Source organism: Schistocerca nitens, chromosome 6 (genome assembly GCF_023898315.1).
Source record: "Schistocerca nitens isolate TAMUIC-IGC-003100 chromosome 6, iqSchNite1.1, whole genome shotgun sequence".
In the NCBI taxonomy this organism is placed as follows: Eukaryota; Metazoa; Arthropoda; class Insecta; order Orthoptera; family Acrididae; genus Schistocerca; species Schistocerca nitens.
The window spans coordinates 42891441-42909858 of NC_064619.1; the positions used below are offsets into that span (position 1 = coordinate 42891441).

Genomic DNA, 18418 nt, shown 5'->3' on the forward strand with positions numbered 1-18418 from the left:
CTTAGAACTACTTAAACCTAACTAACCTAAGGACATCACACACATCCATGCCCGAGGCAGGATTCGAACCTGTGACGGTAGCAGTCGCGCGGTTCCAGACTGAGCCCCTAGAACGACTCGGCCACCGTGGCTGGCTATGTAGTATATTCCAGTGCATTACACAGCACCTGAAATTGGGACCAGTTGCAGGTTGCCTATCTAATGGCTTCCAGGGCATCAAAAAATTGTTTTTCAGTATTTTTTGTAATTATTGACAAAATTTGAAAATTTGAAATGCTGTCTCAATCTCTCATTAAGAGGTTTAGGTTAGGTTAAAAGTTTGACACAATAAGACAAATATTATAATTAGAAACTCTGTTTTGAGTCTGTGTAACTGATGGCGTGCAAATACCATGACTTCATTCGTATATCATTGTATGACACAAAGTTTAGGAGATATGGTGTAAGACAAGATTAAACCTTGAAGTCTGTGTTTTTCAACCAATTACTTAAGCTGGGTGTGAGAGTGAACAAGTCATTGGGAATTCCAGGGTATGAATGAAGTGGACAGTGTTGGACTAGATGTTCAATTGTCTGCTCTTCTTGGTTAGATTCACACATTGGTGAACTCATCTAGTCCCATTTGTACCTGAAGTAGCTACAACAACCATGTCCAGTCCTTAACCTGTTGAGGCGGCACCAGAGGTTCCTTGGTAGGTCAGAACCTTTTGGCTTCTTTGTGGGATCAAGGTGAGGGGGCTCCTGTTCCCAATGTTTTCATTGACCATTCATGCTTCCAGCCTTCATTTAGATCAAAACCATCCGCGATGAGTTGTCCTGCAGTAACACTTGCTGGTCTTCTTGATCGCAATCATTGCTGTGGCAGATGACAGAATTTCTGGTGTGGTGGTGGAGAGGGTGATGCAGAGATTTTCTTGGCCTCCCTCAGTAGAGCTTATTTTTGCCTTAAGTGAGGTGGTGGGATGTGACTCAATACAGGTAACCAGTGCCATGAGGTTGATGTGATGGAACCAGTAATGCAGCGCATAGTCAGGTTCTTTTAAAGAATCGGGTGGTTTACTGGTGTTTTTATAAGGTATAATTGCTCATTTGGTTGCAAAATTTTATTGACCAATAGAACTTGGAAACCTTAATCATGTAGGATTAATATGTCTGGTGATGTATTTTATTCTTACATAATTAAAATAGAGGGAAACATTCCACGTAGGAAAAATATATCTAAAAACAAAGATGATGTGACTTACCGAATGAAAGTGCTGGCAGGTCGACAGATACACAAACAAACACAAACATACACACAAAATTCAAGCTTTCGCAACAAACTGTTGCCTCATCAGGAAAGAGGGAAAGACGAAAGGATGTGGGTTTTAAGGAAGAGGGTAAGGAGTCATTCCAATCCCGGGAGCGGAAAGACTTACCTTGGGGGGGGGGGGGGGGGAGGACGGGTATACACTCTCGCGCGCGTGCGCGCGCGCACACACACACACACACACACACACACACACACACACACACACACACACACACACTTATCCATCCACACATATACAGACACAAGCAGACATATTTAGAGACAAAGAGTTTGGGCAGAGATGTCAGTCGAGGCGGAAGTGAAGAGGCAAAGATGATGTTGAATGACAGGTGAGGTATGAGTGGCGGCAACTTGAAATTAGCGGAGATTGAGGCCTGGTGGGTAACGGGAAGAGAGGATATATTGAAGAGCAAGTTCCCATCTTCGGAGTTCGGATAGGTTGGTGTTGGTGGGAAGTATCCAGATAACCCGGACGGTGTAACACTGTGCCAAGATGTGCTGGCCGTGCACCAAGGCATGTTTAGCCACAGGGTGATTCTCATTACCAACAAACACTGTCTGCCTGTGTCCATTCATGCGAATGGACAGTTTGTTGCTGGTCATTCCCACATAGAATGCATCACAGTGTAGGCAGGTCAGTTGGTAAATCACGTGGGTGCTTTCACACGTGGCTCTGCCTTTGATCGTGTACACCTTCCGGGTTACAGGACTGGAGTAGGTGGTGGTGGGAGGGTGCATGGGACAGGTTTTACACCGGGGGCGGTTACAAGGATAGGAGCCAGAGGGTAGGTAAGGTGGTTTGGGGATTTCATAGGGATGAACTAACAGGTTACGAAGGTTAGGTGGACGGCGGAAAGACACTCTTGGTGGAGTGGGGAGGATTTCATAAAGGATGGATCTCATTTCAGGGTAGGATTTGAGGAAGTCGTATCCCTGCTGGAGAGCCACATTCAGAGTCTGGTCCAGTCCCGGAAAGTATCCTGTCACAAGTGGGGCACTTTTGTGGTTCTTCTGTGGGAGGTTCTGGGTTTGAGGGGATGAGGAAGTGGCTCTGGTTATTTGCTTCTGTACCAGGTCGGGAGGGTAGTTACGGGATGCAAAAGCTGTTGTCAGGTTGTTGGTGTAATGGTTCAGGGATTCCGGACTGGAGCAGATTCGTTTGCCACGAAGACCTAGGCTGTAGGGAAGGGACCGTTTGATGTGGAATGGGTGGCAGCTGTCATAATGGAGGTACTGTTGCTTGTTGGTGGGTTTGATGTGGACGGACGTGTGAAGCTGGCCATTGTACAGATGGAGGTCAACGTCAAGGAAAGTGGTGTGGGATTTGGAGTAGGACCAGGTGAATCTGTTGGAACCAAAGGAGTTGAGGTTGGAAAGGCAATTCTGGAGTTGTTCTTCACTGTGAGTCCAGATCATGAAGATGTCATCAATAAATCTGTACCAAACTTTGGGTTGGCAGGCCTGGGTAACCAAGAAGGCTTCCTCTAGGCAACCCATGAATAGGTTGGCGTACGAGGGGGCCATCCTGGTACCCATGGCTGTTCCCTTTAATTGTTGGTATGTCTGGCCTTCAAAAGTGAAGAAGTTGTGGGTCAGGATGAAGCTGGCTAAGGTGATGAGGAAAGAGGTTTTAGGTAGGGTGGCAGGTGATCGGCGTGAAAGGAAGTGCTCCATCGCAGCGAGGCCCTGGACGTGCGGAATATTTGTGTATAGGGATGTGGCATCAATGGTTACAAGGATGGTTTCCGGGGGTAACAGATTGGGTAAGGATTCCAGGCATTCGAGAAAGTGGGTGGTGTTTTGATGAAGGATGGGAGACTGCATGTAATGGGTTGAAGGTGTTGATCTACATAGGCAGAGATACGCTCTGTGGGGGCTTGGTAACCAGCCACAATGGGGCGGCCGGGATGGTTGAGTTTATGAATTTTGGGAAGAAGGTAGAAGGTAGGGATGCGGGGTGTCGGTGGGGTCAGGAGGTTGATGGAGTCGGGTGAAAGGTTTTGCAGGGGGCCTAAGGTTCTGAGGATTCCTTGAAGCTCCGCCTGGACATCAGGAATGGGATTACCTTGGTAAACTTTGTATGTGGTGTTGTCTGAAAGCTGACGCAGTCCTTCAGCCACATACTCCCGACGATCAAGTACCACGGTCGGGGAACCCTTGTCCGCCGGAAGAATGACGATGGATCGGTCAGCCTTCAGATCACGGATAGCTTGGGCTTCAGCAGTGGTGATGTTGGGAGTAGGATTAAGGTTTTTTTAAGAAGGATTGAGAGGCAAGGCTGGAAGTCAGAAATTCCTGGAAGGTTTAGAGAGGGTGATTTCGAGGAAGAGGAGGTGGGTCCCGCTGTGACGGAGGACGGAACTGTTCCAGGCAGGGTTCAATTTGGATAGTGTCTTGGGGAGTTGGATCATTAGGAGTAGGATTAGGATCATTTTTCTTCGTGGCAAAGTGATACTTCCAGCAGAGAGTACGAGTGTAGGACAGTAAATCTTTGACGAGGGCTGTTTGGTTGAATCTGGGAGTGGGGCTGAAGGTGAGGCCTTTGGATAGGACAGAGGTTTCGGATTGGGAGAGAGGTTTGGAGGAAAGGTTAACTACTGAATTAGGGTGTTGTGGTTCCAGATTGCGTTGATTGGAATTTTGAGGTTTTGGAGGGAGTGGAGCTGGAAGTGGGAGATTGAGTAGATGGGAGAGACTGGGTTTGTGTGCAATGAGAGGAGGTTGAGGTTTGCTGGAAAGGCTGTGAAGGGTGAGTGAGTTGCCTTTCCGGAGGTGGGAAACGAGGAGATTGGATAGTTTTTTGAGGTGGAGGGTGGCATGCTGTTCTAATTTGCGGTTGGCCTGTAGGAGGATGCTCTGAACAGCCGGTGTGGATGTGGGAGAGGAAAGATTGAGGACTTTTATTAAGGATAGGAGTTGACGGGTGTGTTCGTTGGCTGAGTTTATGTGTAGGTGAAGGATTAGGTGGGTGAGGGCAATGGATTGTTCAGTTTGGAACTGGTATAGGGACTGATGGAAAGAAGGGTTGCAGCCAGAGATGGGAACTTTAAGTGTGAGGCCTTTGGGGGTAATGCCAAATGTCAGACAAGCCTGAGAAAATAAAATATGGGAGCGTAATCTGGCTAGGGCGAGGGCATGTTTTGCGGAGGGAATGTAAATAAAACTTAGTGGGGTCGTTGTGGGGGTGTTGTGAGGGTGACATGGTATTAGAAGGTGGAAAGTGTAACATGAGGTTGAAATGAAAATGAAAGATAAAAATATATGGGGAGAGATAAAGGTGAACTAGAAAGCAACTGGAGATCTGGTATGAAAAAAGGCGAAAAAGTGTTGGTTAAGTTGATCCTGTGGTGAACTTGGGTTGGTAGACAACGATGTGCATAAAGGTTAGGTGGTTGTGTTGCCGCTAAAACATGTTAAAGGACGGAGAAATTCGGGAAAATTTCGAAAAAACGTGTAAATGTATTAAAAGGAGTGGTGTTGTGGTGAAAGATTACGAAAATGTGGCTAACAATTGTCTGACGAAGAAATAATGACGTTAAAACCTGTGGGGAGCGGCTAAAAATGATCAGTGATGTGCGAAAAACGGAAGTGGAAATAAAGTGAAAGTTATTAGAACCAGCCGAAATGGTTGTTTAATACGTGAAAGCAGCTGTTATTGAACTAGAAACGGTGGATTTTATAGCAGCGGTAGTGTTGAAAGCGGAAAATAAAATTTTTTTTGTTATGGTTTGGAAGTGGATTACGTATTATTGAGTATATATAGGCGGGATAAAATTGTATAGTAGATTACGGTAAAAAGGGGAAGGTGAATACAAAGTGAGACTACTGGTAAAAACAGAAACAGAAAATAAGACGACAGGAAAGATTTTGAAATGCAACAGCGACAATAACAAACGTCTTCTTATATAATATTTATTTGATTTTGTCTTGGTGGCTGCACTCATAGATATCATATTGTAAATACGGAGATCAGGTTTTGATGCCCATTACATTCTGAGAATTTTCTACCCATTGGTGTGACTTGTCTGCCCATACTTTCCAAATGTGAAACACTATAACCATAGTTGGGATTTCCTATTAAACAATACACTATGTTACTTGCTGGGAAATCTTCCAGGTCATGTCCATGAAACTTTTGTGGAAAAATTTCTTTGACCATGACCATACAACACACAAGATTTAACAACAGCTAAAAAAACCAGCCGTGAAAATGTTTGTTGTATGATCAGGTCATTAGCTGATCATAAGTATGCAGCACCCCCCAGTGATGACCACTAGATGCCACAGGAGGTGGAAAACCAGTATAAAAGGAGACATTGAGTATTAGGTTGTCGGTAGAGAAACAACAACAGCAGAATGGATCAGTCAGGAGATCTTAGAAAGTTTGAATGTGGAGCAGTCATTGGGTAACAGATCCATTAGTGATACTTCAACCCTTTGAAAGCTGCCCAAGTTTCGTTGATAATGTGATGGTTGAAGTGGAAAGGTGAAGGAACAACCACAGTTACATCAAGACTGGGAGACGTCAGGTACTGGTTGATACGATCCATCGAACAATTACAAAGAGTAGGGGACCATGGTCAAGCTTAAAAAGAATAAGGTACAGCGGCCGAGCAGCTTTTCATAAGCCACACATTTCTGTAATCATTTCTGAGTGGTGTAGAGACACACCATGGAACACTAGTTGAGTGGAAATGAGTGTTTGGGAGTGACAAATCATTCTAGACCTGTGGCTTTCCAGTGGAATGATTTTGGTGTGGCTAATGCCAATGGAACAGTACTTGCCAACATGTGTGGTGGCAACATTGCAGTACGAAGGAGGCGGTGTTACAGAATGTGGGTGTTTTTCATGGTTAGGGTATGGTTTCCTTATTGCACTTCAGAAAACAGTAAATGTGGTGGGAGGATATGAGCACATTTTACAGTATTGTATACTGCATATAGAGGGGAAAATATCAGAGACTAGATTATTTGTATCAGCTTGAAAATGTGCCCTGTCATAAAGCAGCGTCTGTGAGGCAATGGTTGTTAGACAGCAGAATTCCTGAAATCGAATGGCTTGCTCAGATTCCCAATCTGAACTCCTTAGGGCCGAGTTAGAATGTCGACCTCTCCCTTGACTTCAGCATCCAATCTTCTCTGGTTTTGGCTCTTGAGGAAGAATTGGCTCCTAGTCCTTCTTTGACATTCACGTTCTTCTTGGAAAATGTCCCTAGTAGAGTCCAAGCCACGATAAAGGCAAAGGGTGGACACTTCTCATATTGGTGTCCATCAAAATTGGCAGTGAAGAGAGAACAGGAATCTTTCAGTGTGTAGTTTAGTTAGATTTGCTGAAATGAAATTAATGGATATGCAGTGACATGAAATGACGTTAGTGTAAACTGTTAAGGAATGCTAAGCCCATAATGCGATAGCATTCGGGAGGACGACGGTTCAATCCCGCGTCCAGACATCCTGATTTAGGTTTTCCGTGATTTCCCTAAATCGCTCCAGGCAAATTCCAGGATGGCTGACTTCCTTCCCTAATCCGATGAGACCGATGACCTCGCTGTCTGGTCTCCTCATCCAAAACAACCCCCCCCCCCCCCAATGCGATTAATTTATAAGGAATAGATGGATTGATTGCCAAAAGCAGAAAATTTTGACATGTATCCCAGTCAAACATTTGTTTTACCTATCATAACATATTTATTACAAGTTTCATTGGTGGCTTCAGATGCAAAATATTGCTTAGAAATGATTGCATGTAGTAGCCACAGCGGCGAGGGTAGTGTCAGCTCCACACTGAAGCAAAGTTTGTATTCCACTTTTTCCAAGTGAGGTGGCAGATTTCCTAATCTGTCTGTAAAAGCACTCAGTTTATCTGCATAACTTACTTTTATCTATTTAAAGATATTGTGAAGTGAAGAATCATGTGACAGTGGTTTACAGTAGACTAATTTTTTCCAAGCTAATTGCATGAAATTTTGATATCCTTTATTTTATTTTATACATTGCAGATATTCGTAAATGATAAATAAGATATATGGGCCAGTATAACCCATGTCTGGAAATTACAATTTTGACACATGTAACTATCTAGATATTGTATTAAATACCTAAACTTACCAGTTGTGTTGGCAGTAATAAGAATGAGTGAGGGGATTGTGAGAATTAAAAAAAATGTTCCAGTTGCAAGTGTAGTGTAGTTTTACAGTCGTTACTATTTTTAAAGGCCACTCACATAAGTACCTAATCTTAAATGCGAAGAAGAGAATAATTTACACTCTGATCTTATGGTACTGCTGTTACGAGCCATCTAGTGGCTGTAACATACTGTATGTGTTCATCTTTGCAGTACTAGTTGCACTGTATATACACTAAGGTCTATCTTCAATTATCCGGCTAATGTTAACAGATGGTGCTACTGTGCATTTCATTGTGTACTGTGTTTTTGAGTCGTTAACCCTCTGTGAGCACCGCATTTATGGACATGGTCCTGTGCACAAGGTGCTTTTTGACTTAAAATGTTTTATTTATGAAAAACCTTTATATAATGTACTACATTTTATCTGCATGAGAATTTGGCGTGAGGTCTAACTCAAAATGAATACATTTTGCAACTCATGGTATGAGATATATCTCATATAAAAGCATTATGCTATAGACTTGGAGATGATAGTAAAGTCTGCAAAACCAATTGTTTGTTCGTAAATAAAGATATATTTGTGTGATCTTGGATTTAGAAAGCTTTCACCAAGTAAAACAGATTGTTCGTAATTTCTCAGCATGAGAAAATTTAGTCATATTAAATTTTTTGGGAAGATTATTGCCTACCTATCCTTACAGTGATCTCGGTGCACTGTCCTTTTTTATTTTGATTTTGTTGAATATATGTGCAGAATAGAAGCATTATGTAATATGTAACACACACACCCCCCCCCCCACACACACACACACACACACACACACACACACACACACACACACACCTTGAAATTTCATTTATGTCATTTTTAAAAATGCAGCCTCTGACAAGGTGTTTTCAGTATTTTGTAATAATGCTGCAGTTTTAGTAATGGGGAAGGGAACGAACAACTGTTTTTTACTTAGGATCTTGTCAGATCAGATGTAATCAATAACTTTAGTCTCCTACTTAAATACTTGGTTATCACTATTCTTGCAAATAAGCTACCTACTCAGGTTGATACAAATAACAGTTCCTTGTGTATTTGAGAATTTATGCATGTGGAAATGTGAGTAAATAAATTTTCTTCAGTCATGCCCTTGCTGGAGGAACCATTCCAGCATTCTCTGGAAATTATTTAAAAATTAAAAAAAATGGATCAGGATGGCTAAACAAAGCAAACTCCAACATCTTGAGTGAGTGTTCTGTGTCTTTCAGTCAATCCTTGTTGCAAAGTGTTCTTTTGATCATACACAATTTGCCCAAAACAACTTATGTTATAAAACTCAATTTTTCACTGCTGTACTGCACTCGCTTTGGACACCCTCTGATGATGACACGTCAACAACAAATGTGCTACTGTGGCCCTTCCACTCACTCCAGTCTGTTCAGAAAGCTGACTTCCGGTCCCATGCGTGTTTCTGTGTCGTCTCTTCATTCTCTCTGGGAAAATGAGTCAGCATCCCTCCATGATGAGAAATGTTGATCTCAGAAAATGGGAAGATAGTACTGTCATCCACATGATTTTCTTGGTAAAAGCTTTACATTGTGGTCATGTATTGTAATGTGACAGGATGTTGCAATTGGTCTCTTTCGTTATTAACCCCTACTTGAAGTCCAGTAAGTAATCTTTGATTGTGTAGTATACATTTCTTATGAAGTATGTTTTGGTTGCCTTTTTGAAGAGATTAATTTTAATAATCCTTTTGTCATCTTGGCCAATTTTTTATCCACTTTTATTCCCTAATAGAAAATGCTTTTTTAAGATTTTGCTCTCGTCATTGGTAAATATAAGTCCAAACTGGTTAGTGCTCTGTGATTATGTCTTGAACTATTAGTGAAATACTTCGTTGCATTTTCTGTGGCTGAATGTTGGTTAAAATTGTGAAAAGTATTCATTTATTGAAACAGCTTGGGAACTGAAAGCTAATCTGTTGTCATATATATGACTTTTTCGAGTCATTGTATATGTGAGAATACCATCTTGAGCTGTTGTTCAGATTCCACATTAAACTTTAGGTCACCTCCACTTCATGAACTAGTCATTGGACTCGGTGAGGAAAAGCATGCCATTTCTTGGGACCATTTTTTGTATCGAAATTTGAATCTTGGACAAACCTCCGGGCTTAGTGTCTGCTTCACTTGGTCTCTTAACTGTTCATAATAAAGCATAACATTCAACCTTTGCAGAATTTTAAAGATCAGCTAGCATGTTAATTTATATTCAGATATGTTTCCGTCTTCCATAGTCTGTGTTTATATCAGCAACTTTTTACAAAAACAGTATTTTTTATTCTAACTAGATTTAGTTTCAGCTCAAAGAAGATATTAATACATTTTCTTCTAATTTCAGGCAGCAATCAAAGGACTGCAAATGGGTGGAATGGATATCGTCTCCATAACAGACAGCACCCCAGTCTCATGGAATCCGCCTCGACCACGGAAGCAAAAGAAACTGTGATTGCATGTTTGTGTCCTAGTAAAAGACTCCAAAAAATATGTTTGTGTTGTGATTTACTTTCATGGTGTATCCATGCTATTTTTTGACAGTGATAAAGGAAATTAAATGTGTAAAAGCAGAGAATACTTTGTAATAACAGAATAATGCCTCAGGACAGTTGTTGTGACATTATTTTTTTAAAAAAAACCAGTCTTATCTCAGTACAAAGGTGCCCTATTTTGTACCGCTTATACGCAGTGAGAAGTGGTTTGTCATTAATTTCATGAATTAAACTCGGGCTCTTTTATTCAAGGGACCTGAAATATCTGTTTATCACGACGATTTTATTGGAATATAGCGAGAAAATGCTGTTTTCTCGTCGATCAGCAATATCTGGCTGCCCCCAGTTAATTATTCCGTTCAAACATGCGAGAAGAAGTTAGCTTTGCTATTTATCGTCACAGGAACGAAATTCAAATGTCCCGCACTTGTCAGAGGCTGCATTTTCTCGGCACGGACGATTTTAGGGAGAACTCAGTTCAAGTCTGGCACGTAACGCGCGCTTGGAACTCTGGGTACAGTTCCTGTGAAGAAGGCAACATGGCTGCCAGTGCTACATCGGGGATAGGTGTTGAATAAACCTGTGCGTATTAACTTGGCTGTCGATTCAAGCTGCTATATGTTGTTGAAGACCCATTGTATTGTAATTTCAACGTTCTATATTTTTATTAAATTTCTTTGTGGAATTATACGTCGTGCTGGAGACGAGGTACGATTTTCCCCAGTGGACACGATATACTGCCTTTCAAGATGGCAGCAAATTTACTTTGACGAATTCGCACGAAGATACCACCACGCTTGCGGTTAATTTAGTTGTTTATTTCGCGCATTAGCCTCTGTGGTGCGAATTTAGTAATGTAAATTACATTACTGTATATATTTCACCGAAACACTTGAAGAAATATTGAGATTCCACGTATTCAAGCAGAACGAAACATGCGACAGGTAAGACTCAGTTTTCGGTAAACAGCACTATAATTATAGAACTACTCGAAAGTATTTGCATATTTTTATAATTTACTGTCTGTGTAGAAACCATATAACTGTTGGAAAGTGAAATAAGGTGCTTCAGCCGAACTGTCTGTCTACTTGTTTCTTAGTGGGTTTTTAAAGAACGATTTTCGTAATTATTGACAAAATTGTTGGACGACGCGCAAATTAAAATGTTTCTGCGTAATCCTAGGATATTTCTCGAGACCTGCGGTACCAAATCTTTGCAACTTACAGCCTCTTTGAAGAATAATTCATAATGTTTTATATGGTCATGACACCCATGCTTCATTGTTTACAAACTGTAAACACAGTTTAAACGGTATTAATAAAAGGTGTTCCACCAATTACTTTAGATATTTTGGTAGCGAAGGTTTATAGTAAGTGATGGAGAGCAAAACTTTGAAAATCTGAGATGGACCCTTTTTTGCAATTTTAGCTTGAAATATGACAAACCTTGTGGTGGACAGGTGTAGTAAACATGCCCTGTATGTACAGATTGTACCGTGTATAGAAACTGCGCAATTTGAATAGAGCAAGATAGCTTTTGGCTTTTGCATGAATGTGTGAAATCTTTTGGGGATATCTCAATTTCTTACATGAAACAATACATATTACTGTGGAATTGTACATTCAGTTATAAGAAGTTAGGAAGTGATGTAGTGTAAGACAGAGCAGGGCACAAAGACAAACTTTAGTATTAGTATCTTATATTGTCATGTGTGTTAAGTGAATTCCATATTACCTCGTCTGAACAGTGTATACTAAACTTTTTGTGAATTAATCACAGTACAAATGATCAATAGAAATGAACTAAGCCGTATCAAACTGTGTTGCTGTTTGTTTTTTTATCCAGAAGATTCCATTTTTAATTTGCCTATTAAGATCAGTGCTGAAAAGGATTCTTGTGTTTGTGCAACTGAATCTAATCTGAAGAGTTTATTGGTCACACTTCATTGTACTGTGTACATGTGTGTATGGAACCAATAAATTTAAGGTTGTGTGGAGCAATCTCAATAATCTGCAGATTTACTTTTCTCTTTCTAAATAAAGTGCTTTTAATACTTCGAGAAGATTGGGTTATATATACACTGTACCTTCTTTAAATAAGTGAAACTAGTAATAATCTTAGAATTGTTTTCTAATGCACTCAACCAAGAATGTCATGAAACTGGAATCAGCAGGAAACTGAAGTGCAAACTGTTTCAGGATGGGTGTTGTATATACTAGTTTCATATCAGGTTTTTTAATTTTAGCTTTTCACAATTAGTAACACAAGTGTTTGGAATCTTAAGACTGATCTTAAGATGCAATATGATACGTTACAATCTTGCAGGGTATTATTCTATCATTGAGTCTATTACATTCCTCCCTTGTAGCTCATTTTGTTGAGAGTATGCAGTGAGGTACTGTTACATCTAAGGAAAGTAGGGTCTTTGACACCTAACAGGTCATTAAAATAGCTGTAATGCGGAACCAAAATTTGATTACAGTAAAAAAGTCATTACAGTATTTGAGTCTGCAGATACACATTCTTGAGGAGCTAGGCTCATAATTGCTTTGACTCCTTGACTTCAGATTTTCAGTGGTTTTCTAGATTACTTGAGTGCTGGAATGATTTTATAACCATGAACTTTCAGGCATGCAGTCTCCAGTAATTGTGCTATATGAATACGCTTCAAAATGTAATTTTGTACTTACCAGTAACATCAGGTTCAGCGCATTTAGTAACATGAATTTTTATTCATGTACATTAAACTTTTTCGGGTACTTTTTTATGCATAATGTGGATTTGGCTAAAGGCACCCCTTTCGTGTCAGCACGATATTCCCTAGATATTGGGTTGTGATTGTATCCACTCCCTGGAAACAATATTTGAACAGCGTTTTTCGACACTGTCTTACATCTGAAGTTGAATATCTTTTATGGGGTGAATGAAATAGGAATAAATTTTACTGTTGTTTCATACAAGAAAATGTGAAATTACATTCAGATGAGAGCCAGTGGAATTTCTGACAAGGTAAGTTGGCTTCTTACTCTGTAGATTATATTCACTGGAAACATTGATATGGAATACATTAAATGGTTACACAAACAGTTAAAAATATTTGACAATATGTTGGCCATTTACCTCTTTGTAATTGAGTACACGTCTTTTCAAGAATTCGTCAAACATACTGGTATAACTTCTGAAAACACTTTCATAAGCCATTTTATTTCCATGGGCAGATAATTAATATTCCTTCTAGTGTTTTATTTATGAATCTGTGTGGATGGTTAATATTCCTAATTGTTTGAACAGATGCCTGCAGGATTCGTGCTAACCCCACATACAATTCAGGATCCTTTCTTTTGTACAATGGATGCTTTTTGCAAAAGTCAGAAGTTGCCCTAGAATATTCTGTTAAGTGAGTGGCAAAATTCAGAATGTCAACTTACTGATTTTTTTTATGTTCTCACTTTTGGCAATTATTCGCAAGGCAAAAAAAAAGCTGGTCCTAACATTGTTTTAAGTCCTGTCATGTGGCTTTTTACAGTTTGTTTTCATTTATGAATATGTCATGTAAAACTGTTCTCAAAACTTAATATATTGTTCATATGAAAGTATAACAAGATAGAACAATTCTTAATATAACTAATTTTTCATCTTTTGTTTTCCTACAAGCAACCTTTCAGAACTTTCTTTTAATGGCGATGCAAAAAGCAGATTGTGATATTTTTAAATGCTGATTAGTACAGCATTACTACATTATTGATATAGTTTGTGTTTTGCAATTAGTGACCTCAGTTTTATAATCTCATTGATTAGAAGGATGACACACATTACTATGCCAGAAATGCTTTAGCAGTTCAACAATCAGTATTCATAATTTACACTGATTTTAAAATACTTTTGTCATATACCTTGAGTTGTCTGCCAAGAAATTACCAAACATCATGACTTATTATGTGAAATTTGGGAACTGAGACTGCAGTGAATGTATATATGTAGGCTATTAACTTTAGCAATTAAAATGAAATGAGGCTTTATATTTACTTCACAACCACACACTTTTTCTGCAAAAGGTGAGGTGTTGAAAATGCGGCCCTCGTATCTGTGGTTCATTATTTATAAATAATGTCTAATTATTTTTACTTTCAACAGCACTAAAGCTGTAAACATAGAAAACTGGCGTTGAATTTTCACATGTCATTTCTGTAGAGAAATATCAGAGGCAAACCTATTGATACCTGTAGTTTCTGCGTAGGTCAACAGTTGGAAGCTTGTGATTGTGAATAGCTGCTATCAGAAAAGTCGTTATAATTGTTATAGTGTACAGATTCCCAACAGGGAACTTCCCAAATATGATTAGAAACATTTGGGTCGTTATTTTGCCACCTAACAGTAAAAAAAAAATAAGTGGTTCATGGTTTATGGAAGATTTAATGTTAATTTTCTGTATATAAGAAATTAATTTGAAAAAAGGATACTCAACACTTACAAGCTAAATTTTGCTGTTAATTTTCCCACCAAGATTGTGCAGTAAACCAGTATACTAATACACATCAGTTTTGTAGGTGAACATTTAATCAGTAACATGTTTATAAAGTGGTGAGTGACCCCTCAGGCGATAATGTGCAACTATACTCACTAATTTACTTACTTGGTTACAGTGGTGTGGTGCCATGGAAATTGGAGTAATTATTGAGCAAACAAATTTTCACGGCATTATATGGAGCTTGACTAGAGGGATGTTTGTAAAGTGGCAGATAGCATTTCCAAATCGAATTTATTTATGTATGGGTTTCTATATTTAACAGTTGCTTTTCCAAAACAAAAAAAAAAAATGCCTGGGAAGCTCTGGAACACAAAAGGAATTACTAGATGGGTAAGGAAATTGAAGTTGTTAGCCTCTTCATATCCAAATAACTACTGCAATCTACATTCATTTGAATCTCCGGTGTCCCTCTACAATTTTACTACTGAGGGTAGAGCAAGGGATAGCCCAAGGGACTCGCATTCAAGGGGAAAATGGTTCGGACCTGCATCCAGTCGTCCTGATTTAGGTTTTCCATAATTTCCCTAAATTGCTTAAGGCAAATGCTAGGCTGGTGACTTCGAAAGGGCGCAGCTGCTTTCCTACTCCATCCTTCCCTAATCCAAGCTCCTGTTCTCTCTTTGATGACCTTGTCTAAACACTAATAGCCGCCGCCTGCACAATTTTTCTTTTCTGTTCTTGTCTAAACTTCTTATTGTCCATTTTTCACTTGTGTACAAGGCTACACTGCAGGCAAATACCTTTAAAAAAGATGTCCGAACACTTAAATTTGTATTAGCTGTTAAAAAATTACTATTTTTCAAAAATACTTTTCATGCTATAGCTAGTGTGCATTTTATATCCTTTACTTCAACCATCTTCAGTTATTTTGCTGTGCAAATAGAAAAACTGCCTACTACTGTTTGTGTCTCATTTCCTAATCTGATGTAATCAGACTACAGTCCATTAACCTTCTTTTATTCTTGTTGATGTTCATTTTGTAACGCCTTTCCAAGAACACTATCTGTTCTGTTAAACTGCTCTTCCAGACGTCTCGAATAGAATTAAAATGTCCTCTGCAAACCTTAAGAAGTTTTTACTGCTTCCCCTAAACTTTCTCCTTTTCTAATTTTCTCCTTGGTTTTCTTTACTGCTACTTCAATGTACAGATTGAATAACATCAGGGATAGGCCACAACCCTGTCTTATTCATGTCTCAACCACTGCTTTCCTTTAATGTCCCTTGAATCTTATATTTTCAGTCTGGTTTCCTTGCAAGTTGTAATTAACACTGGCTACTACCTAGGGGATCGGCCGCTTTCCGGTCTGCCGCACTTTCAAATAAATGCCCCACCAGTTATGATGCCGCATTGGTCCCACAGTTGCCACCACAGCACGAGGGTGTTTTGCAGCTGAATAACATTTATGGACTTTTAAAATGGCCAGGGCTCAACATCTTCGGAATAGATATTTTACTGAAGAGTGACAAGATTTGTAAATCTTTTGTATCTGTATGTATTTCTACATTCAGATCTACTGTTATCAGCTGATGGCTGCAACTACAGCAAGAAAGCTATGTATTATTTTTACTATTCAATATTAGGTCTAGAATAAATTAATATCTGTACACTGTTCATGAATGGCTTCAATTCCTTGCTCCTATATCTACACAGTGCGCAAGGAAGTCCTAATGCTACCTTCAGAATTTCAGTGAGTGTATTCCAGTTAACATTATCAAAAGCTAAATCAACAAAAGATACAAACATAGGTTTGCCATTCGTTTGGCTGTCTTTTAAGATGAGCAGTAGAGCCAGTATTGCATTGCATGTTACTACATTTCTCCGGAACCCAAACTGGTCTTCTCCAAGGTTAGGTTCTACCAGTTTTTTCATTCTTCTGTAAATAATTTGCCAGTTTTCTGCAAGCATGACTTTTTAAACTCAAAGTTCAGTAATTTTCACACCTGTCTTTGGAATTAGGATTATTACATTCTTGAAGTCAGAATACTTTTTTTTGCACGTGAGGTGGAATGTTTTTGTCAGGGCGGTCTTTGCCAAGACCCTCAATAGTTCTGGGGGGAAGGCTTCTAGCTCAGGGGCCTTGTTTTGATTTAAGCATTGTAGTGCTCTGTCGAATTATTCTTGCAGTATCGTATCTCCCAACTCATCTCCACTTACTTCCTCTTCTCTTTCTACAATATTGCCTTCAAATTTGTTTCCTTTTGATAGCCCTTCTGTGTGTTTCTTCCACTTTCTAGCTTTCCGTTCTTTGCTTAGTATTGGTCCTCCTTTTGACCTCACACTGTTTCTTTAATTCTCTCATTGATTGCATACTTCATCTTTTGCGCTTCTTGTCTAGCCATTTCACATTTCCTGTCACTCATTTTTTTTACATACATGTACATCCGTGTGCCTTCTTTATTTACTAAATTTGCAGATTTTCTTCTTTTGTCAGATCAAATGTGTCCTGCATTATCCAATGATTTCTGCTGGGCTTTGTCCTTTTGTCTATTTTGACCTTTTGCTGCTTTTACTATTTCATATTTCAAAGCTATCCATTCATTGTCCTTTGTATTCTTTTCCACTGTTTCAGTCAATCATTGTCTAGTGATCCATCAGAAACTCTCAGCTATGTCCTCTGCTTTCAAATTGCCCAGGACTCATCTCTGAAATTTCCAACCTCTTGGCATGTAATGTCTTCCGATTTAATCTACAGTTGTAGTGTAAATTGGGGTTGGAGTCCACATCTGCCCCTGGAAATGTTTTGTAGTTTAAAATCCACGTATAAAACCTTCTTCCATGACTTTTTTGTACTTGCGATGAGTAAATTACACTCTGTGCAAAATTCTATTAAGTGGCTGTCTGTGTCCTCCCTTTCTGCTAATCCATGTTCCCCTGCTATTTTTCCTTCACTTCTGTTCCCTCCTATTGAATTCCAGTCTCCTATCATAACTAAATTTTCATCTCTCTTAACTATCGGGATAATAATTACCGACCAACGTCAATACTTAAGTACTCCTCGGAGTTTCCTGCAGAGATTATGTATGCAATGACTGTAATATACCTCTCTCACACTAAGGTACTGGGATAACTCATCATTGAGGAAGTAAGTATTTTTGGCTTGAAATTGTTGTGGACAGCTCTTTAAACAGTTACTTTTACTGACAATAGCATCATAGTTAATTTACTTCCTTACAAAGTTGGTTCTCATCAATCTCTCACACTTTAACAACTGTAGAAACATTCATAAATATAATACCAGAAGGAGGTGGTATTTAATTATTGTATCTTTGCTGATAGGTATTCCTGCTTAAGGGAAGTCTCTCTAACAAAGAAACCACTTTTGACAAAGCTTGGGTATCCAATTAATGAGGGAATTAGTATATTTCATCAAAATATACAAGGTATTAGAGATAAAGTTAGTGAACTGCTTATAGATGTTGACTCTGAAATTATTGGTATATCTGAACACTTCTTAAATAAGGAGATAATTCAGAGGCTTCCTTTACCAGGATACAGGTTGGCTGGCAGCTTTTCTAAGAGCTCTTTGCGGTGTGGGGGAGTAGCCATGTATGTGAAAAACGGTATCCCATTTGAGTCAGTTGATGTTTCAAAGTACTGCACTGAAAAGGTGTTTGAATGTTGTGCAGGTGTGGTTAAATTTAGTGGAGCTAAACTTCTTACTGTTGTTATTTATAGATCCCAAGACTCCGATTTCACAACATTTTTGCTAAAGCTAGAGGAGGTTCTTGGTTCACTTTATAGGAAATACAAAAAGTTAGTTATATGTGGTGACTTCAATATTAATTGTATAAGTGATTGTGCAAGGAAAAGGATGCTGGTAGACCTCCTTAATTCATATAATCTTATGCAAACCGTATTCTTTCAAACGAGAGTGCAAGGGAACAGTAGAACAACCATAGACAATATTTTT

At 39.2% G+C, this 18418-nt stretch overlaps 1 protein-coding gene across 1 annotated transcript in view; it reads left to right on the forward strand.

Annotated features, from left to right (window-relative positions):
- Nucleotides 1-10095, forward strand: part of LOC126262896 (28S ribosomal protein S11, mitochondrial) — a 72976-nt gene extending 62881 nt beyond the window's left edge. Inside the window, exon 5 of the mRNA XM_049959791.1 lies at nt 9832-10095. Coding sequence (XP_049815748.1) covers nt 9832-9939 — 108 coding nt within the window. The 3' untranslated portion in view covers nt 9940-10095. The remainder of the gene's footprint in view (nt 1-9831) is intronic.
- The last annotated feature ends 8323 nt before the right edge of the window (nt 10096-18418 follow it).